The sequence below is a fragment of the Pungitius pungitius genome, chromosome 2 (genome assembly GCF_949316345.1).
Source record: "Pungitius pungitius chromosome 2, fPunPun2.1, whole genome shotgun sequence".
NCBI lineage: Eukaryota > Metazoa > Chordata > Actinopteri > Perciformes > Gasterosteidae > Pungitius > Pungitius pungitius.
Window position 1 is genome coordinate 29,144,404 of NC_084901.1, and position 20,690 is coordinate 29,165,093.

Sequence of the window (20,690 nt, forward strand, 5' to 3'; positions counted from 1 at the left end):
GTCATCATCACCTCTTGTTATTTTATACTGACTCATGCACATTTAGTCTCCAGGAGAATAGTAGGTGTTTCCCTCTATGAAGTTGACGAGTCTCGTGTCCCCATAGTAACCAAAGTTGTCAGTGGATCATAGCTTTATTCACACAAATACTTCTGAAGGCTAAAACAACCATCTTGTGGAGTTAAATGGCAAAGGTACATAAAGTCTACCATCTAAGGAGATATGAACAAGGTGACGCTTTGTGGGCTTCCTGTGCAGTCTGCCCGGGTGAAGCTGGCGTCTTCTTCCATCACTCACTCCTTTAGCTTGAATGAGCGTGTCCAAAAAAAAAAAATCCTATTTAAAGATTGTTATATTTGTTCAAAAGCAAATCTGGCTTCATTCCAGCAGCAATTCTAGTAAGAAAGCAAAATCAATCTGGAGATTACAAAATGTGACTTGTCTGCATCTTGATTAGTAGCTAGTAGATCATTGTGAATATATCGCTTTGTTTTACTGTTTTATTGCTTTTGTTGGCTCCCAGAAGCCCCACTGATACCACATCCGCTTTGCCACAGTCTGAGCTTAACTAACGGATGTAATCACAGCACAGTGAGGCTTTCTTACAGGAAATGCAATAAAGCCTTATAAAACAGTAACTGAGTAACTTTTCAGAAGTTTTTGGATATGCAATCTAATCAGTCAACCCTGTTGCGTATTTTTAAATTGGTGATTAGTTTATTTATTTCTGGCTTCTGAGCAGCTCTTTCTCTGAGAAAAGGTTGACCCTGTCAGTAGTGACCGGTTGCCTCTCAGCATGAGGCGCCTGAGGCGGCTTCACCTCAGGACGACCTGTGTGTGGTCTGCTGTGTGCCTGCACTCTACTCACATCAAGCATGGGGATCTCCTCTGGGCCGGGCCCGGGGTGCTTGGGTCCGTTGGGTTGCTCTACACACTGGTTCTGATTCTGGTTTTGGTTCTGGTTCTGGTGACTGTGCATCTTCTTCCTCTGCTTCCTGAGGGGGGAGGGTGCAGGGGGTGTGTGTGTGTGTGTGTGGGGGGGGGGGGTGTTGAGGGAACAATCATTGAGATCTGGCTAACTTGCTCTTCAATCCCTTCCATCTTTGTCTCTTCTTAGCTTCCACTATACAGCTACTTGCTAATAGCATGTTTTTCCTCTTTTATATTATGCTGGTGTTTATTACCACTGTCCCCTCACCGCTTGGCATGTTCTCATTTTCTCCCCATGCCTGCGGGGTTTCCTTCCGAGGTACTACGGCTTCCTCCCACACTTCAAGGACATGTAGGTCATTGGTCTGGAAATCTTTCTTCTTTACTCCCCCATTACAACATTTGCATGTGATCCTTTGGAGCACTTCATTAGAAAAGCTAGCTGTATGTAAACTGGTCGAGCTTCACCTTGCCACAGCCAAGCGTCAGTGACCGGATTGAGGTTAAAAAGAACTATTTCATGCTCCCATTAATGCAGAACATAACAACATATCACTCCCGAGGAGAGGGGGTGGGTAGTGCACTGTCAGAATTATTTTTTTCAGTCGGGTTAATCTCTGATTAAATGTATGTTCCCTTCAAAGACACGTACTTGGTTTTGCAGTAGGCCACCACACAAACGATGCCAACCACCAGCAGCGCCACGCATATGCCTGTGATCGTCAGCACCCGCCTCTGATAGAGCTCCTCGGCCTCTGTGGACGGAAACACGCGCACATACACACACGCACGTGTTTGCACACATCCACGGTTTGCAGACAGACAAGAACACGCACACACACACACACACACACACACACACACACACACACACACACACACACACACACACACACACAAAACAGCATGAGCACTACTTCATTGATGGAAGCTACAGAAAGTTTTCTACCTATTATCTGCTGCCATCCTATTCCCTGTGCTGCATATGAAACAAGTATAATGTCGCATGCCTTTCAGTTTTAACTGTACTTCAGTCAAACAGCACTACTACTAACACAGCGCAGGGGTAACTCGACAAGCTCGTGGATGTAACGATGAAAGCAGAGCATCCCGACACAGACTGTTCCTACACACATGATTTGACAGTGGTTATGGGGATGTGATGCTGCGGAAGGCACTGGGGGGGGGGGGGATCTGAATGCATGCCTGTGTGGATGGAATCATGGAGAGACAAGTCGTCTTGGAAAAAAAAAAAGAAGGAAAGCAGTTTTTTGTTCAAAGCGTTGACACCGCATCGGCCTGAGAGTATGAAAGTTCAGAATTCACAAAGCTCACGTTCACAGAGGACTTTTGCCTTGTGACTGTAAACTAACTCCAATTCAAATATTCTGCGTTATTATAAGACAGTGAAACGAGGTTAATGCAGCTTCATTTGGAAAACGCTGGATGCGTATGATGAGTTGAAACTGTTTTTACTGGATAAGTTGGAGGCCTATTTTGAAAAGACACTATGCATGTAATGTGTGACACGTTGATGTTCTTTAAAAAGCGACACCAGAGGGGTATCAAGAGCTTCCTATTTTTACCGTAGCTCCACAGATCAAGCTGCAGGATTTGATGGGTTGGGAGTGAGATCATGTTGGGTTGCGTGAGGTCAGGAGTGTGTTTTGTTGAACTGTTCTACATCACTGCAGCACGGTGAGAAGCTAAATCACTGGAGGTCAGAAAAACTATTATTATTTTCAGGGTCTGTTAAGGTATTTTGTGAACAATGTTTTTGTAGTCTAAACTTTTCTTTTCAGTTTTCAGTTCACAACCTTTCACTTTGTTTCTGTTTTACTTGTCCAAATGAAGTTGTCCTACCATGTATTACAATACCTGGTAAAGTGATACTATTATTAATTATGAATTGTTTTTAAATTTCATAATAATTTCACTTTGGCTTCAGATAACCTGCATGATAATCACCTTCATTTTTAAACAATACCATATTATAATATAATATATATTAACACATTAATATATTAACTTAATATACTGTACATGTTCCATCTACAAAGAAATAATTTGAAATTTTATTTTTTAATTTGACATTTGACTATTTGCTTTTGGAAGCTCTCGATTTGGATCGAATCACGCTGCACTGTGTACGGCTATGACTCATTACACCCTAACAGGTTTGTGGCGTGGCGGTGCGAATACACGGTTACCCTGGTGCCCTCGTGATAATTCAGATTTCTGGGCCTGCCGCGGTGCAACACTCTGTGTCAGCATGAAAAGAGCAGCGACACCATGACAGGGGGAGCAACAAAGGAAACAGAACATGTGGACAGAGGGAGGAAATAATAGAAAGAAAGGCTGGTGAGGAAGAAGGAGAATACATGTAGACAGAGGGAGAGGGGGGGGGGGGGAGGGACGTGTCCAGGAGAAAGGCCCAGACGTTGTCACCTTGTCAACTAAAGCTGTTAGTTACGGGCAAATTAAATCCCCTGAAGATCAATTATTGCTTTTTAATGTCACCAACCTCCCTCTGTTGTTTATTTCAATGATTCTTTTCACTTTGGACGAACACCAAAGCAGTCTGCTTGGCACAGTTAAACCTTTAGCATCTGTCTATTCATCTAGCTGTGGTTCTTATAGAAGAAAGTTGGTTGTAAATGCAGTAAAAAACACTTCAGAAAGCAAATTTATTGATTAATTGTATTTCTGAGATCAGCTTGAGAAGGGAATCCAAAAATGTTCCCTTTTACCTAATTCATTGTCTCACTATTTCTCACCCCTCAAAAAGCTCTAGACACACCACTAAAAAGGATGCGGGGGGGGGGATGAGGGAGGAGGAGGGGGAGGGAGGGGGGGGTTTCTAAATAAAGGGCCTCTGTAGGGATTGACATGCCTACGAGAGCCTCGGCCCGGCATTGTGTGGGTGTCACAGGGTACTGATACAGAGAGGCAAAGGGAAATGGGAAGGCGCGCTGGCTGGCACAGCGGAGCCAACAGCAGCGGTGATTTAGGACAGGCGAGCGCTCCACTCTGACACCGAGTCAATCAAGGGCAGAATAATAAGGGCCGACTACTTGGTCAGGCCTTTTGCCCGCTTTTGGCAACGCTTTGCAAAAATACTCGCAGCTTGCATGTTTTCATTGGACAGGCTGCTGAAGCCAATATGCACATTGCCAAAGCCCAGAGGACGAGCCAGACACTTTATCGAAGATGTGAAACGTTCTGCTGTTTCTGGACGAAGAGGGGAGCTTTTTGCTCTGACACGGCGTCCAGATAAACACAGCTTTGATTTGTGACCGGCCCAGTGCGCTCTAGTACTTTCCTTCATTAAGGAATTCTTCCCAAGTTAATTTGTCTTTCTCAAAAGTCTAAACTTGTCAGACGGTAGGAGGAGTGCATGCAGAGGAGGGAGGTTACGTGTCTCAGAAGCAGGTTAGTGGGCAGGAGAAAAAAAGAGGCACAGGTTGAAGGAGACCCAGTTGTTGGTTTTAGAAAGAAGATGGGACAATAATGTGTGACTGTGATAGGATCTTGGCAAACCCTTTAAGCACAGCAAAATGAATAATAATGTTCCATACCCATAAATTCAATTCTGAGAAGCTCTGCCAGCGCAGAAAGTTGTTGTGGTAGAAAGGAAAGAGACAGATAGGGTCAGGTGTAAAGTCCACTTTGGAGCAAAAATATTATTCTCATGTCCTGTATACGTTGAACCAGGACATGTCAATTAGTGCAGTCAATCATAGGGATTGAGGTGCGTACCGTCCAGTAACAAACAGACAACTCAGACAGCCTCAGCTCTGTGACCCCCACAAATGAAAGGAAAAAAACAAACAAACTGAACCAAACAAAGTCCAAAGCAAAAGGGTAAAATGAAGCAAAGGCAGAAGGAAAAAGAAGCCAACTGGCAGGAAGAGGCATGCAGAGACAGGACGGACAAAGACAGCAAGACAGGAAGCCACATCACGTACTGCTATATTTACTAGACCTTATTTCTGGAGTAAACAACAGACACAACAGAAATAATAAAAACGAAAACAGGACAAAAGGAAAAAAACAAGATAAAAGGCATTGAGTTACTCTCCAACATAAAAACCCAGTACAGTCGATAAGGCTGGCAAGGCAAATGGGGGCGGGCGCTGTAACTCGTTTGACTAATGGCAATTGTGTGCCTTTGTATTGATTAGAGCATACCTCTTGTATAGCACTTTGTCCTGCTACTGCTGGGTATGGCTATTATAACTATTCATAAGATTTACGATTTGCAGGGAAACCTTCTCAACATTCCCAATTTCCATGGCTCTGCATGCATTACAGGCTGTAAAGAGAGATGCCCATTCCGCAAGCCAGCCAATCGTGTGCACCCTTAACCATAACAACTGTTCATTTTTGCGCCATTAGAAAAGCAGGCAGACAACAAAACAACATGGATCCAAGGCAGAGTTTAAGCATGAGGTCAAAGCTTGATGATGGGGTCAAAATAAGCAGACATTACATACAGTCTGATTTCTTATGGCGTGAAACCTGGTCTTAGTTTGAATAAGACATTTGTCCCTGTGTACACTTTCACAAAAAAGCAAACGGCAGAGAAAGACACCGTGTCATGGAACAACAGCGTAGACGCTGGGGAAAACAAGAGGAGGCTCATTTGTATCCCTCTGTTTCATCTCCTGTGATTGCTGGGCAAGTAACAAGACACGGCCCATGGCGGAAGCAGCACTTTGGCTTCTGTATGAAAGTTTCAAGGCCAAACCTAAAGGAAACATTGATACTTCTGTGCAGTGCAAATTCGATTTTGTTGCACGTGTCCTGGGGTTTCTGGTTTCAGTGTTCCTGCCCGTGCAATCACAGGAGAGGGACAAAACGCCCCCCCATTGGCTTCCCCATGAGTTACAGGAATGAGGGTCGGTTTGTATGTGTTCTTTGTTGACATAAATTCTATTCTATAGAGTCCGATTTGATATCACTTCTCCTGGGAAAAGGATAACATTTTGAATATGTGGAACCATGTTGCATTTTTAACGAATTGACATGATTTATAGTTTTAAACAATAAGTTGTAAAGGGGCCAGTTGGGGGATTTTGTTGCCGTCGGGGCAGGGCAGACTATTCTCCTCTGGTTTTCATGCGCAACTAAGCCCAAATTTGGAAAAAAAACCACTGAAGACAAGGGTTTATTCCTATGTAAAAACTGAAAATGTGTTTAGTAAAAAAATGTAATATGCAACTATGGCCTCCAAAGATATCTTGAAGTTAGCAGGGAAAAGTGATATTGACTATCTACTAACTACCATTAAGAGCATGTCACACAAATGTCAAACTACTCGTTTAATTCAATTACTCTGTGGCGTGATGCAGAACATGTGACGCACTGTGGAACATATCAGAAGACAACGTAGGACCGTTCAGGCAACATTTAGTAATAATAATAAAATAAAATAATTCATCAGATGATCCATGGATGCTCAGAAAGAAAACAACATTCATTACTGTATGATTTTTCCTAATTCCTTTCAGGTTCCACCTATATGATATCAAGAATCTCTGCTTATATTAAAATCAATATCACAAAGGGTATCTCAGAGGAATGTAATCGTATGTGATGTTTTCAAATGTCATTATATTAGGACTCCTCTGTTCAACGTATATTAACTCTAAATCCCATTCTCATTCGCCTGCCAAATAATTTGGGTATTGAATAGCTTCTAGTAATGACTGGCGGCTGTTCAGAACAATGTCAGAAGGACTTACATTGTTCTCCATCTTAAGCCTTCAATTGTCAGTCGTGCTCCTACTCCAAAAGGTAAAATCAATGAAAGATCTCTCTCTTTGTTTGAGAGAGAGGCAGAGCATAGAGTGAGAGCTGTCAGCGCTGTGTTAATAGTTTACATCCAAATAGATTAGCCTTAATGGCTTCTGTTTTACTGCAGAAACTCTAAACAGCACAGATGGACCATAGACCAAATAGACAAATAAAAGCAAACAACCTCCTGCATTTACTATTGTGTTAGTTCTCTGTCTCTTCCGTTTCTTTTTGTGCAGATCTCTGGATCAAGCTGCAATGGAAGTATTTTGTATGAAACTTTTGAAAAGTAGAAGTAGGCACAATATAAATATGTGGGGCATATTTTTCATATATATATATATATATATATATTTTTTTTTAATTCTTGGGCTTTTTGGACAGGGTTCTAGGTCAAGTGTCAAGTATAAACATCTCCACTGTTTGTCCCTGTCCAGAGGAGCACCACGGAAGAGCCAGGGAAGACAGGGAGAGAAAGGGGTGGACACAGAGGCATGCAAATCACACACACACACACCTTTATGTACAGGAAAAACCAGAGCAAACACACACACACACACACACACACACACACACACACACAGAGCGCTCCCTCCATTCAACCCCTCCAATGTATCATGCAGCATCTCAGTGAAAAGGAGACAGACAAGAGCAAATGGACATACTGTAGAAATCTGCCATGACGGAGTTTTGACAGCGGTCCCCCGTATAGTCATTGGGACACCTGATGGAGGGAAAACAGGACACAAAGGGTGGGGGTTGGGGTCGGGGGTTAAAGATATAGAGGGAAGAAAGAGGGTCAAACAGAAGGAAAGATAGAGCAGGAGAAGTACACAAAGACGGATTGAGAGGAGGAGGGGAGAAAAAGAGGAAGAGGAGGAGGGAGACATAAGAGAGCAGAGAGATGAGGGATTAGAAACAGCACAATCCACCGACCACAGAGAGAGAGATGACCTGCATACCGTGACATCACCGGCATCAATATGACATCACTGCTGCAGTTAAGACATCATCACAGTCACAGGGGTCATGTGATGGTGGTGCAGGAAGTAGGAGGGGCCCAATGTGGGGTTGTCGGCCTCCGACCCCTTTACGCACAAACACTGATGCACACAAGTACACAGTCACACACTCACGATTGCCTTACTCTGCACACTCATTTGTTGCAACCATTTCTGAGTAAAACCAGGATGAAATATAAAAGCGAAGCAAAGGAAAGCTTTTAAGTACGTTATAAATTATGTCTGTAAAAACTAAAAGGTTTCACAAGGTCAGTTTTTGCAGATCTTTGCTGGCATTGACGATAAAATAAAACCACCTGATGTCATCTCTGTGTAAAGACAGGGTTGTGAGTCTCAATAAATAGGAGTATTGCAATGTTTTATAATATTGCTATTAATTCTTGAATAAAAACTGTGCATTTTTAACCAATAATGTAAGTGTAAAGACGCATGCGAGTTTTGCTGTGATGTTGGATGTTTGTGAAGGCAGATCCCTGTTAATTGCATAAAAAGATCAAACTGTTTTTAACTAAGATTACGAGCAACGTTCTTTATACTGCGACAGTTTTCCCAAAACAGCCACAATATATCCCGTTGCTGACAGTATCGTACCGTATATTAAGTCATAACTGCCGTATCACTATACACATCGTTTGGCCAGACTCCAGTTAATGCATCTCTCTTCACAGCTAACAATGTGTGTTGGCAGAAGGTTAAAATGTGCATTTTTATTGAAAGCAGCTTCCTGCTTTTGTTAATAATAAGGTCAAAGAAAGCTGTAAACTGGATGTAGGATGCGCACATGCAACAACATGGCATACATGCAAAAACAAAGTGCTGGATCAGAAAACAGAACAAACCACAAAATCAGATCTCCACACTGCGCACTCCCTGCAGTTGTGTTTGATAGAGAAACATTTTGATCTTTCACTTCGTCAGGGCCGGTCAAATAATTCTCCCAAAATATATATATAGTCACACACACACACACACACACACACACACACACACACACACACACTAGTCACTACAGCGGTCAAGATCTGCATGATATTCAAACTCAGATTGGACCGCATTAGAGCAAAGGTGACACTGTCAAATATTCCCATAAAGTGGACAAAGCAACGTTGATGCAAAACTGCAGTCATTTCATGCAGTGTCACTATAAAAATAAACAATCTTTTAACAGTACGAAATATGGACGGGATAAGGAATATTGTGGCTTGATCAACACTCGCTGTGTAAAGTTAATATAGCTTAGTGGTTAGATGTCCAATAAGCAGTCAGAGTGTCGTTCAATGTGCCTTTCAGAGGTCATTGCATTTGGAGGTCAAGGTTTAATGAAGCTTGGGGTGCAAACGCCCAGCAGGAAATCAAAGCAGTACGCCCCGTTACATCATGCACATGCGCTGCTTTAGGAGAGTGCATTGAAAAGAACAATGGTCGCTTTGTGTAATGCGTGTTTGCCGTGATAATCCATCACAAAGTTGTCACGACCACAAATCCCTAAATGAACCCTGTGGTATAAGCCTCAAAGAGTGAGGATTTGTCAAAATGACCTACTGAAAAATGCAAACATGTGTATAATTTTACTGGTTTTCACAAGAATAGAGGTCTAAGATCGACAAACACACACACACACACACCGAGCCCTTCACAGTGTGCGAGCGTGAAAATGTTTGGAATATGATTGGGTATTTGGGGGGCATAAATAACAGCATCATTTTACATGCAGCTGCAGAATGCGGTGTTTTGTTTCTGGATGGGTGGCGAGCTGTCGGCGATACCACAGGCTGAATAAGATTCATATACATGTATATCAAGGCAACCGCCACCACACTCACAACATTGAAGCCTACGCGGTCACTGGTAAATCCAGATCAATACATGGTCCAAATTATTGCTATTGTTGTTACTTTTGATGCTCAGTATTGATGCAGCCTTGCTTTTGTAATCATTATTATCAGCTTTGTTGAATAAAAATCTACAAGACCTCATTTCAATTGATGTCCTTGAGAAAGTCTTTTTGAGAGAGTGCTTTATATTCTGAAATGTCTTGAATTACGTGTAATAATGAGTGTCATGGCTTTTACCCAGATTGATTTAATCTCGTTATGGCCATAAGTGATGGTAGATCAGCGTTTACTGCAGTCAAATAGGCATGTTAAGGAAAACGTGGTCTAACTGCAGTGCACATTATACTGAAGATGAATCACAGCAATTGTCGAAGCACAGTCTTATGATATCATGGGTGTGGCCCAATTACAGTCATTATAGGATAACAAAGGCTCCCTGGCTCTAATAACCACGTTCTATTTATTACAGTGATTTAGTATCATCAAATGTATCCAGTTCAAAAAGAAAAGACCCCCGTGTATCCCCATGTATACATGGTCCACATAACTGGGAATCCTTTTCTCCTCTTCCTCACCACTAAAGAGACATCTTATATTTTGAATCAATTACAGCAAAAAACCCTCAGAAGAGCCCACTCAGCAATTTCCCATAGAGTTATAAATAGAGCAGAGAGAGAGGTGGGAGACACTCGGAGCAGAGGCAGCCCTATGCCGGCAGAGATTTTACTGTATATCATTTATTTCCCCTCCCTCCAACCCCCACCACACTCTGTACTGTACTGTTCTCTCAGCCCCCAGAACAAGCAAAGCCAACACACCTATTGGAGCAGCCATCTGAATGAAGTCAAAGCCTGTGACTCAACATACGCAGATCAAAATGATTCCCCAACACACACACACACACACACACACACACACACAGACAAACACAGACAGCCGTGGAGGAAGTTATGACATTATGTCCAGGCATCAATACTGGCCTCTGCTCATGGCATTTACCGATAAGATTAGATCAAAAGAATATGATTGATTTAAATGGGGAATTTGGCCTTTTCAACCTATAGCCAGGAATACTCGGGCCAACGTTTACGGCTGGCAGCCGGACTGGAGTTCAGCAACAATGTCCAGATCGATCCGAATCAGAGCTATCTGCCACCCGTTACAGAAAGCTTCGACACAGGTCGAGTAAGCAAGACGTACCGAGCTCTGACTACCAACAGCTCGCCAGGGGGCAAGTTTAACCTCCACTCTCTGTTTGAGCCAAGGTGCCTTTCTGTGTACGTGCCGTCCTCCACTTTAACCTACACACTGCATTTCGCAGTAAAGCATTACCCTACAAGGAGGAGGAGAATGTACGATTCCAGAGTTGCCACAACAGAGCATGTAAATACCTCCTAAATTTGGGAATATTAACAATTTCTTGCTGCTTGCGAGTACAGTGCAGTGATTTGCAGCCGTTGTGCAGGGTGGTGAGAGGCTTGGCTCGTGAGTGTGAGTTGGGGTCTACAATTCTCTGAAGTGAACAAGCCAAGGAGACAGACTACAGACAGCGGCCTTATTTACATCCTGTTATCCAGTGGCCCAAACAGACAGGCCAACAAAGGATGACAAAGCTGCAAAGCAACAGCGACTCTCTGGGAACTGCTGGGCGGTCCGCTACGCCTTTGCTATCCGGCTGTGGCTTCATCTTGGACTCCTAAATCGCAATATATGCATCTCGTAATGTCTATACGCACCCTCTCAAACAAAGTTTTCTTAACGCCAACAATTATTATATCTCTTATTAACGCAGTGTTTTTGATAATTATTGAATAGGATGTTCTCCCTGGCTCTGAATAAACCTACAGACACACCATGGGTCAGTCAGTCAGGGTGCAATGTTGATCAGCATTGGCAATGAGGAGGGGCGTCCCAACCAAATGAGAGCGTTTGGGGGCGGGCCTAAGAGTGCTGCAACGGCTGACATGAAACCAAATAGAACTTGCAGAGAAATGGATCTCTTTTTATTTTAAACGTCTTCCAGGTGGAGTTAAGGGAACCAAAGTTATTCGTAACCACCACTGTCATGTTTTTAAATACACACACGACGTGAGAACAAACTGCCCCGTGCAGACGTAACAAGGGAGAGAAATGCAAATGAAGAAACAAAGAGTGGAGGAGGCACCCCGAAGGATCTAAGGATGGATCTCTACAAGATACATCCAATTGTATTGTATTGTGTTGATGAATCATCAGACAATACAGCTCTTGATCATGCACACCTATGCATGCCACCTGTTATCCAGCATCAGAGGGAAGTGGTTCATACACATCTACAAAATGTATCGCAAGTACAAACTGAAAGATTGCAACCTCCAGTTTGATTATTATACATTTCTTGAAAAAAAAACAACAGCTTTTGTTTTAACTCAGTTTTACACAAAGGTTAAAAAATACAATTTGTATTTAAAAACTGAATTCGGCTTAGAATTCTCTACACCAATATCGGCAATGTTACCAGATAATGGAAAAATTACTGCAATTTTCCAGTTGCCTCAAGTTTGCACATGAGTCCAACCGTTACACTTTATTATTATTTTATTCCTTATAAGTATATATGTAACATGTTACAAGTTACAAGACTCCACCTCCCCCTGCAAGTGGATCACTGACTTCCTGTCCGACAGGAAGCAGCACGTGAAGCTGGGGAAACACGTCTCTGCCTCTCGGTCCATCAGCACCGGTTCCCCCCAAGGCTGCGTTCTTGCCCCTCTGCTCTTCTCCCTGTACACCAACAGCTGCACCTCCAGTCACCAGTCCGTCAAGCTCCTGAAGTTTGCAGATGACACCACCCTCATTGGTCTAATCTCTGGTGGGGACGAGTCCGCCCACAGGTGGGGGTCTGACCACCTGGTGACGTGGTGCAGCCAGAACAACCTGGACCTCAATGCCCTGAAGACAGTGGAGATGGTCGTGGACTAAGACTAAGACTACGACTGGGACTGAGACCTCCCGCCAGTAACAGTTTCTTCTCGTCGGCAGTCGGGCTCATCAACAATTTCTATTTTTAACTTAACTAACCCATAGCTTTAGATTACTAACCCATAGCGTTATATTCAATTATATTTGTATCGTATTCCTGCACTATGTTGTCTGTTATCCATTGTCGTAACGTCTGCTTTCATGCACCAAACGCCAAGTCAAATTCCTTGTATGTCTGACATATTACAGCAATAAAAGTATCCTGATTCCCGATCCCTGATTCTCATAAATACATGTCCTAGTAATAAGATAATTTAACATAGCAGTGATTCATCTGGGATCCAGATTTTGCACTTGCTGTTCTGAACACCTACTAGTCTGGTACCTCTTTCCTGAAAAATAATCCTCCCACTCACAGGAAGTGATGCATTTATGTTAGCAGTTCATTTCATAAAGCAAGAAACAGGAGGACTAGATTCTTAGCCTGCAGTGAACCATGTTAGTCTGCGTCAATGCAGAAGCAGCTGTGGCTTCACTCGTACTACATTTCAGGTCCTGCTTGCCATGCATGTGAACATTACTTAAGTTAAGTGTCTTGTCACCATCGGCTGGCTAACGTTAAACCAAAATTCAGACCATGCTGATTATTAACGGCGGGCAACAGGCTCATTAGGTTACCCCTACACTGGGCTGTGGTCAAGGATGTGTTCGTCCCCGGTAGATTATAAGATGGCATCAGTTAGAAGAACCAGTGTAATTAAATAATTGGTTGTGCTCTAACTGCTGTTGAGCACAACGTTATTATGCAAATGCTGAAGTGAGTAATGACAACACAGTAGAATACATCAATATAATACGATATAACATAATATATATTACATATATAATATAATTATTATATCTGGACTTTTCAACGTTGATGATCCAAATTATTCACACTAACAAATGGGATGTTTAAATTGACTTGCTGACCTCCCTTGGGGCTAACTAGGATGGACATACTGTTGGACTTATTACTAGTCAAAATCTTTTATTTTCTTTCATCAGAAAACTATTATAAAAATAAAACAAATACAAATATGGTAGTTATGGTTGCTATGTAACTTGCACGGCTGCTAACAGGGGCTAATGACAGATGGGGCTGAGTGACAATAAAGAAGTTCCTATGGTGACCCTCTAATCGTGGAATCTAACTAGTAATCGCCTGCCTGTCAGTCTGTCCGTCACGTATCAGCGTTCATCAGATGCATTTTACACCGGGGTGGGTGTATTGCTGGGGTTCCAATGACATGCAGTGTCAAAGTTGGTGCAATGTGGATGCGCATTGAAGGGACATGCTGAGGACTGGCACGGCACAGGGAGCGAACTTCGGGACACACCAAATCACTGCGTGTTTTTGAGCCTCTTCTCCCTCGTCCTCTGTGCTTTACAAGATGCCCTCAGCATGCAGAGCATTTTGTGGTTACATGCCAACAGAGTGACCGACAACAGCTAATATTCTACGTCAGCGGGATGTCCTTAACTTTCCATGCCTGTGAAGTTCCTCTGAGCAGTACTGTACTGTGCAGAAAGTGGTTTGAATTCTTTTGCTACAAAGATGCAGAATCAATTGCCATGCTACATAGGTGTCCTGCTTGTTAACCTTGTACAGACTAGGTACAATAAGGGCTGCTATACAGTCTGATTGCACTAACAGTGCAATACAGTGACATCACAGTATGCAGGTCAGAGCTAATCACTCCCTTTGGGTTCTACCAGCATATTGATACCATAGAGTCAAAGTTTTGATCTACTTGGGGCTTCTGACTCTTACAAGAACCCTCTTTTTCTTTGACAATTGCTCAAAACTGTACATAAAAAGGCGCGGAAACGGTGCGCAGTGTTTGGCTTGGTGGTCTGCGGGTGTGTTTTGGTGGGAAGGGCACAACAAAGAAACGGCAGAGCGACCAGAGAGACGGAGACGCAGACAGAGGAGAGGAGGTGGGGGGGGCACATCGATGACTGAGGGGGGGCGGGGCAACCAAAGACTTACTTGCAGGACAGCTGGTTAATACCATGTATGAAGTAACAGTCTCCTCCGTTGACGCAGTGGGCCTTCTCCGAGTCGTTGCAGCGCCTCGCGTGGCTCACACCTGGAGAAGGGGTGGTGGTGGTCACTGCGAAGGGGGCGATAAGGCAGGGGGCAGACGTCACATGCAAAGAGCGCTGTCACTTCTTTGTTAAAATCACACCGTGATCCAATGTTGCAGCAGCCACGGGGATCGCCGCCATACCACATTTCACCACATACCTCTCAGACCTCTTCAGAGGGAATTTAAACAAGCTGAGTGTAACAAGTCTATTTACTTTTTGTGCAGAAATCAGTCACCTCCCTGTGCTCGCTTCAGCTCTGCAGCTCACAGCTACTGGTGGAAAGAGCCAGCCACCTTCTCCCTCACCCCCAACACACTTGTGTCCTCGCTTCTTTACAGCTGTTGTGCTGTGTATATTATCCACATCCTATACAATAATCTTACATGGTATACCATGACTACACTGACAAATCCAGACAGGCTATATGGTGAAACAAGTAGTCATTTTGTGATTACATGGTCAGACTCTTGCAGACTGGACATCAAATAGATTCAATAGCAATCACATGTAATTCTATTCTATTCTAAACGCTTTATTCTGAAAGGGGTTAACAGAATAATAGCTCTCATATTCTTTTTTAAATGCACAGTGATCAAAGTTTAGGAGCCATTTTAACAGTAGATAACCATTGCTCTTTGGGAAATCGACAGAGATGCATTTTAAGACCCATGAAATGAACGCCCCCGTATTGAGGAGCGAAGGCTTTTAACGACAAAGCGTAGAAGAATACGTGTAGAAGTGTGCGAAGATGGTTCAAAGTTATCCTGATTGATTGGGAAGGCAGAGAGACAGAAAGACAGAGACGGATGCGTCGTTGCTCACAGATCTGCACGCTGATTATACTCGTGACGTTTTCTTGTCCTAGTGAGTTTTCCGCCACACAGGTGTAGTTGCCGGAGTCTTCCAGACGGACATGACTGATCTGCACCTTTGAGTTTTTTCTTCAGTGAGGAGGGACGAGGGGGTGGGAGAGTGATACAGAGCAGAAAAAAAAGAGAGGTTATTGTTGTTTGCAAAAAGCAGCAGACTCATCGTTGACTGAGTGAGTAATTGAAGTCCTGAGCCCAGAGAAGCAAGAAAAGACTGATAATCACATTCAAATGTTCGTAGCGCTTGGCTATGAAGGCACACGGGCGATTACTGGGTTCAGACCAGAAACAGGTTTCACTTGGATCTTTACAGGAAGTGATTACAATTACAGGAAGTGATTACAATTAAAGACAACGTTCTTCCTTAATAAACCAGTTTAAACATTCAAGACATTCACTCACAGCATAAATTGAAACACAGATGTAATGTTGCTTCAGGGAAGAAGAGGATTATTGAGGAGCATCTAGCTTGATTCAATACAGTCCAAACCTAACCTTCATCCTCACGTGTAGCTATTGTTGATTTTTAGTTAGCGCTTCCCTCAGTCTTTCTTTCTAACGCCCTATTTCACACAGAATTTGTGGATTTTTCCCTTTTATCTCCCACGGTGCAGTTAGTCCATGTATGTATCGAAACCAATGACCTCCTCAACGTGTGGGGTGTTGTATTCAAACCGGAAAACAGCCGAGGCCATACCTCCTGTTGATGAACGAAATGGAAAAACAAGCGGCTAAAAGTCCAATTTTCTCCAACGTTTTGATGTGTGAAGCTGCACTGGATCCCCAAGATAAAGCTGCGTGGCGGCAGCCGTCGCAGAACGTGCAGCACGAGTTTGAGGACGCGCTCGCCCGTGGGGATTTTGTCCCTTTTTTTGTGTGTAGACAGTGGAGGACAATTCCAGCCTGAACGACTCACTTGTTGGTCTTTATTTTGAGGTCTCTGCCTTTCTGAAGCTCGTGTCCATCTTTGTACCAGCGGAAGGAAGGGCTGGGACTCCCCGACGCCTCGCACTTCAGGTGCATCTTGTCGCCTTCCAGCAGGGATTGGCCTCGCATCAGCCGAAGCTTAGGAGCAGAGGCTGGGCAGAGAGAGAGAGAGAGAGAGAGAGAGGGAATCGGAGGAAGAATATCAAAGACTGCATCATTGAAATGAACTACGGCCATTCAATTGAACTATCCATTTACTTGTTTAGGTGTGTGTGTGTGTATTTGTGTGAGTGTGTGTAAGTCAGTGGGAGTTCAGACATCGAGGTCTACACCTGAGACAACCGGTCGTAGAGATGGCTCAAGAATAAAGACACAACACACACATGCATGCACACACAAACACACAGGAATAGCACTTTGTTAAACTTTGTTTAAAACAAAGTTAAAATATATATCGAAACAAAATCTCCCCTCCGAGAAACTCTGCAGTGCATTTTTACTTTTGAGCATTGTGGGCGTGTATGTGTGTGTGTGTGTGTGTGCGCGTGGGCATGTGCATGTGCTTCATCGGTCTCTGGGGACTTTTACTCTCTCTCTTCTCTCCTTAAAAACTACAACAAAATGCGTCCCTGACACCAGCACTGACAGCACAGGCACACAGAAGCTAACGCAAAGGGACAAGTCAGCTGCATATAGTGCCATTTGTACAAGCACACACACACACAGGCACACAGACACCCACACAAACAAAGACACACACACACACACATAGCCATGGAAGCAGACGGCATTCTTTACACACATGTGTGTTCACAAACGTGGGCCTAACACACACGTGCTCGGACACACACGCACACACACAGTGTTTAAGTGTGGTGTCACAGCTCTGCAGCTTCCTTCCACTTTCTCCTCCCATACACCGAGGAGACACTGCATTCGGATGCAGAGCCCCGCAGGACACTGTGGCCGATATTTTTGTGAGTCTCATAGATCTTGTACATTTGACACAACAAGCTGCATATTACATGATGCAGATCCTGAGGAAGAGTGCTTTTATGTAGTGTTGCTTGTGTCTATTGGGTAGTTTTGACAGGAAACATTTGGCTTAGAGACACGGTGATGAAATGACACAAAGGTCGGCACCCAGACTTGGATGAGGACATGTAAGACACATCTCCAGGGATTCAAAATTCCATAAAAACTACTCACACCAGCACGGATGTCAATTTGCAACCATTGCAACATTTATTCTATAAAAGGTTTGAATAGATTCCCACAGGCAGAGGACCAACTACCAGGGTCCTATTGGGTACTTTTGGTTTTTGATGCATTCTGTGGTGACCCTTGGAAAAAAGTATATATTAACCTGGATCAAAACGGTTCTGGTGTGGACATTGATGGCCGTTGTGCCCGGTGATGAAATACAGCCCAGCAATCACACCTTGGCGCATTGATTTTTTTCTGTTCAGGAGCCAGATGAGTGGCAACGGAAAAGCCCACATTAAATTAAGTGGTCATTGCAGACAAAAAAATATGAACGGCTCCTAGCAACCACACTTTGTCAACAGATAAGTGAGTCACAGGGTTAAGCCCTGCACTAAAGACAGAGCCGATCAAATGAAGGAATGTCAGAAACGAATCGAGAGCTGAGAAAAAAAGGGCAACGCCACAGTTCAGGTCGAGACTCGTCTCTCACTGTCGATTCAATGAAAAGTCCAAGACCTACGAGGAAGCTCGATGTGTCTGATATTAATCCACTACTGAAAATAGTAGGATTTCTAGGCTCACAACAGAACAAGCAGCACATCTTTAAATCCAGTTCTCACATTTTGGGAGATTTAGTCTTGTCACAGACACGACACACACTCTTGATGTATAATTCCCCGTCAACCAAAGTAAATCTCAACATCCCCCTCTCCCTCTCTCTCCCCCTCTGTCTCTCTCTCTCTCTCCGCCCGCGGCTCCTGGCTTGTATTGAGTTATGCTAAAGAGTAGCACCGACTGTTGCTGTCATCCCGTATTTTTTGGAATAATGATTCTGCTATTTTGGTATCTTCTAGAGCCACAGTTAAATTCTGACTCGACTCAACTGCACTTGGTCTTGGCTTACGCCGCGCTTCGCTGCTGAAACCAAACAGAGAGAAGCGTGACAGATGAGACGCGGCGGGAAGCTGTTTGCTGTGATAAAGCTCTGATGAACCCCCCCCCCCTGCACCGAAAGCCTTGCACCAAACAATCGAGCATGGTGGAAGACTCTTTTCTCAGGGGCGTCCCACTTTCTATTGTGATTACATGTCAGTGTTATGTTTACTTGTCATGCTGATTTAAATTATCGGGATATATTATTGAATTAGGGCGGCTGGAAAGAAGTGATTGACTTCCGTCTTGAGAACCACTTGTTTTTAGGCGACACACATACAAATGAATGAAGATCTTGGCCGCTTTAGAGAGACAGCGCTAGCTGGAAGCCAATCGAGAAAGCCTTTTGTGTTTAACTCACGCTCACCAGTGGGATGAGTTACCAGGAACCTTTGTTGTCACGTGCAAAGCGTGCAGGCAGTCAGACCTCACCAGTTCACTGTCTTCACCCATGTCAAGACAGACCGTTTCTCAAGAGCAGATGAGCAGCCGCCCTACGGTTTAATCTGTGGATATTATAGCGGGGGACAATAAGGGATTTAATATGGACGTACCATATGTGGAAAAGAGATGAGGTTGTGGGAGGGGCGACTTCAGGCCTATTCCACAGCAGAACGTATTTGGGATTTACACTCACAATGACAGAACACCTCTGAGAGTAATAATCTTTGCTTGTATTGAACTTTCCAAAAGCAAGTTACAAAGTGCTTTGCAGTCAGTAAATACGTTAGAAATAATCAACAGTAAATTAACCAGAAATGCCAACAAACAAAAGGAAGAAATAATTGCAAAGGGACACAAAAGACGTTAGCTTTCCTTTCAGAAAACACTTCTACACAAACTATATTCATCTCCCTTTGCCCGGGCAGCAGAATACACACCAAGCACAACCGACAGAAATGGTAGTTGTGGCTTTTCCAAAACCAATAAGTTCATCTAAAATATGTGTGGGAGAAAGGAGGGAGGTGTTAAAATGAAATTAAGGTCTCCACAGATTGGAATATTTTTCTAAATCTTGGCAAAACACTCTCGTGAGTAGGAGGTTAGGGAGACACAGGAGGAGAAGGAGAGGACAGTCAGTTTGTCCATCCAACGTTAGATAGGAGCCAATCCTTCTGTCGATCTATTAATCAACACCGCCCCCCCCCCCACACACACACACACAACTACCTCAAGTGGTCAATTCAATCACGTCTTCCTCGTTTAAAATTATTCAAATTTGTATTGATATCCGTTTGATATTCTACATTTGTAAGAGTTCCCTGATGCCAAAACCAATGGCCAAACTTTCTGTACTGTGCTGCTGATTTTGATATATATGTATATATATATAAAGGGAAAGTGACATTTTCTGTTTAAGGAGAAAGCAAAAGTCATTAAGGTTGTGTCTATATCATACACTCATTGTTTGATTGTCAAAGACAGGACGGTTTATGGCTGTGAAATCAATCAAATTTCAATTTTCAATTATAACAAGAAGATATTCAACTTAACCCCGTCACATTAGTTTTGCATGGTGGCTCCAGTTAACCTTTGGCTTTCTCCCGGCTTGGCGGGTCAGGGACGGTCGCTGGGTGTGACAGGATCCCCTCATGGGAACTGTCCCCTGAGCCGGCTGACCCCCGCTGGGCGTGTTTCCTCCGTGGTGGGGAAAGGCGACTGGACCGAGGTCACCTTGAGAAGGCCCCTTTACAACGTCCCACGGCGCTAAGCTCCGTCCGTGGCCTCTCTCCCTTAACGGAAAATGATCGTCAACAGGGGCGGACGGGTGACCCTATGAAAATGGGACTTTATTGGCCATGTCATCGCTATTATATCTACACAACCAACGGCTGACTGAATTCCTTACGAGAACACAACCCTCTTTAAAGACCCCGCCACTCAGTTATTGCTTCAAAATGACGGCTACAGAGGTTTCCTTTCTAAATGACAATGAGTCAACCTGTCAAATACTCGTCAACTCAATATTAACTGAAATAATCTGTTATAATTTGTGCCACAATCAAGCAGTCCAAAGATGTGCTCACTTTTTTCTATTTCCAACAAAACAAAACAAGAACAAATCTTTCCATCAC

General features: G+C 43.6%; 1 protein-coding gene across 2 annotated transcripts in view; it reads right to left on the minus strand.

Moving 5' to 3' along the window:
* nrg2b (neuregulin 2b) overlaps nt 1–20,690 on the minus strand; it is a 55,003-nt gene that overhangs the window by 12,979 nt on the left and 21,334 nt on the right. The window contains exons 2-8 of one of the 2 annotated variants that reach the window (XM_037462685.2): nt 16,466–16,628; nt 15,503–15,621; nt 14,580–14,703; nt 7,395–7,453; nt 4,509–4,532; nt 1,583–1,685; nt 869–995 (exon numbers count right to left, since the gene is read on the minus strand). In XM_037462685.2, the coding sequence (XP_037318582.2) occupies nt 869–995; nt 1,583–1,685; nt 4,509–4,532; nt 7,395–7,453; nt 14,580–14,703; nt 15,503–15,621; nt 16,466–16,628 (719 nt within the window). The remainder of the gene's footprint in view (nt 1–868; nt 996–1,582; nt 1,686–4,508; nt 4,533–7,394; nt 7,454–14,579; nt 14,704–15,502; nt 15,622–16,465; nt 16,629–20,690) is intronic. The other variant, XM_037462686.2, reaches the window with a different exon arrangement.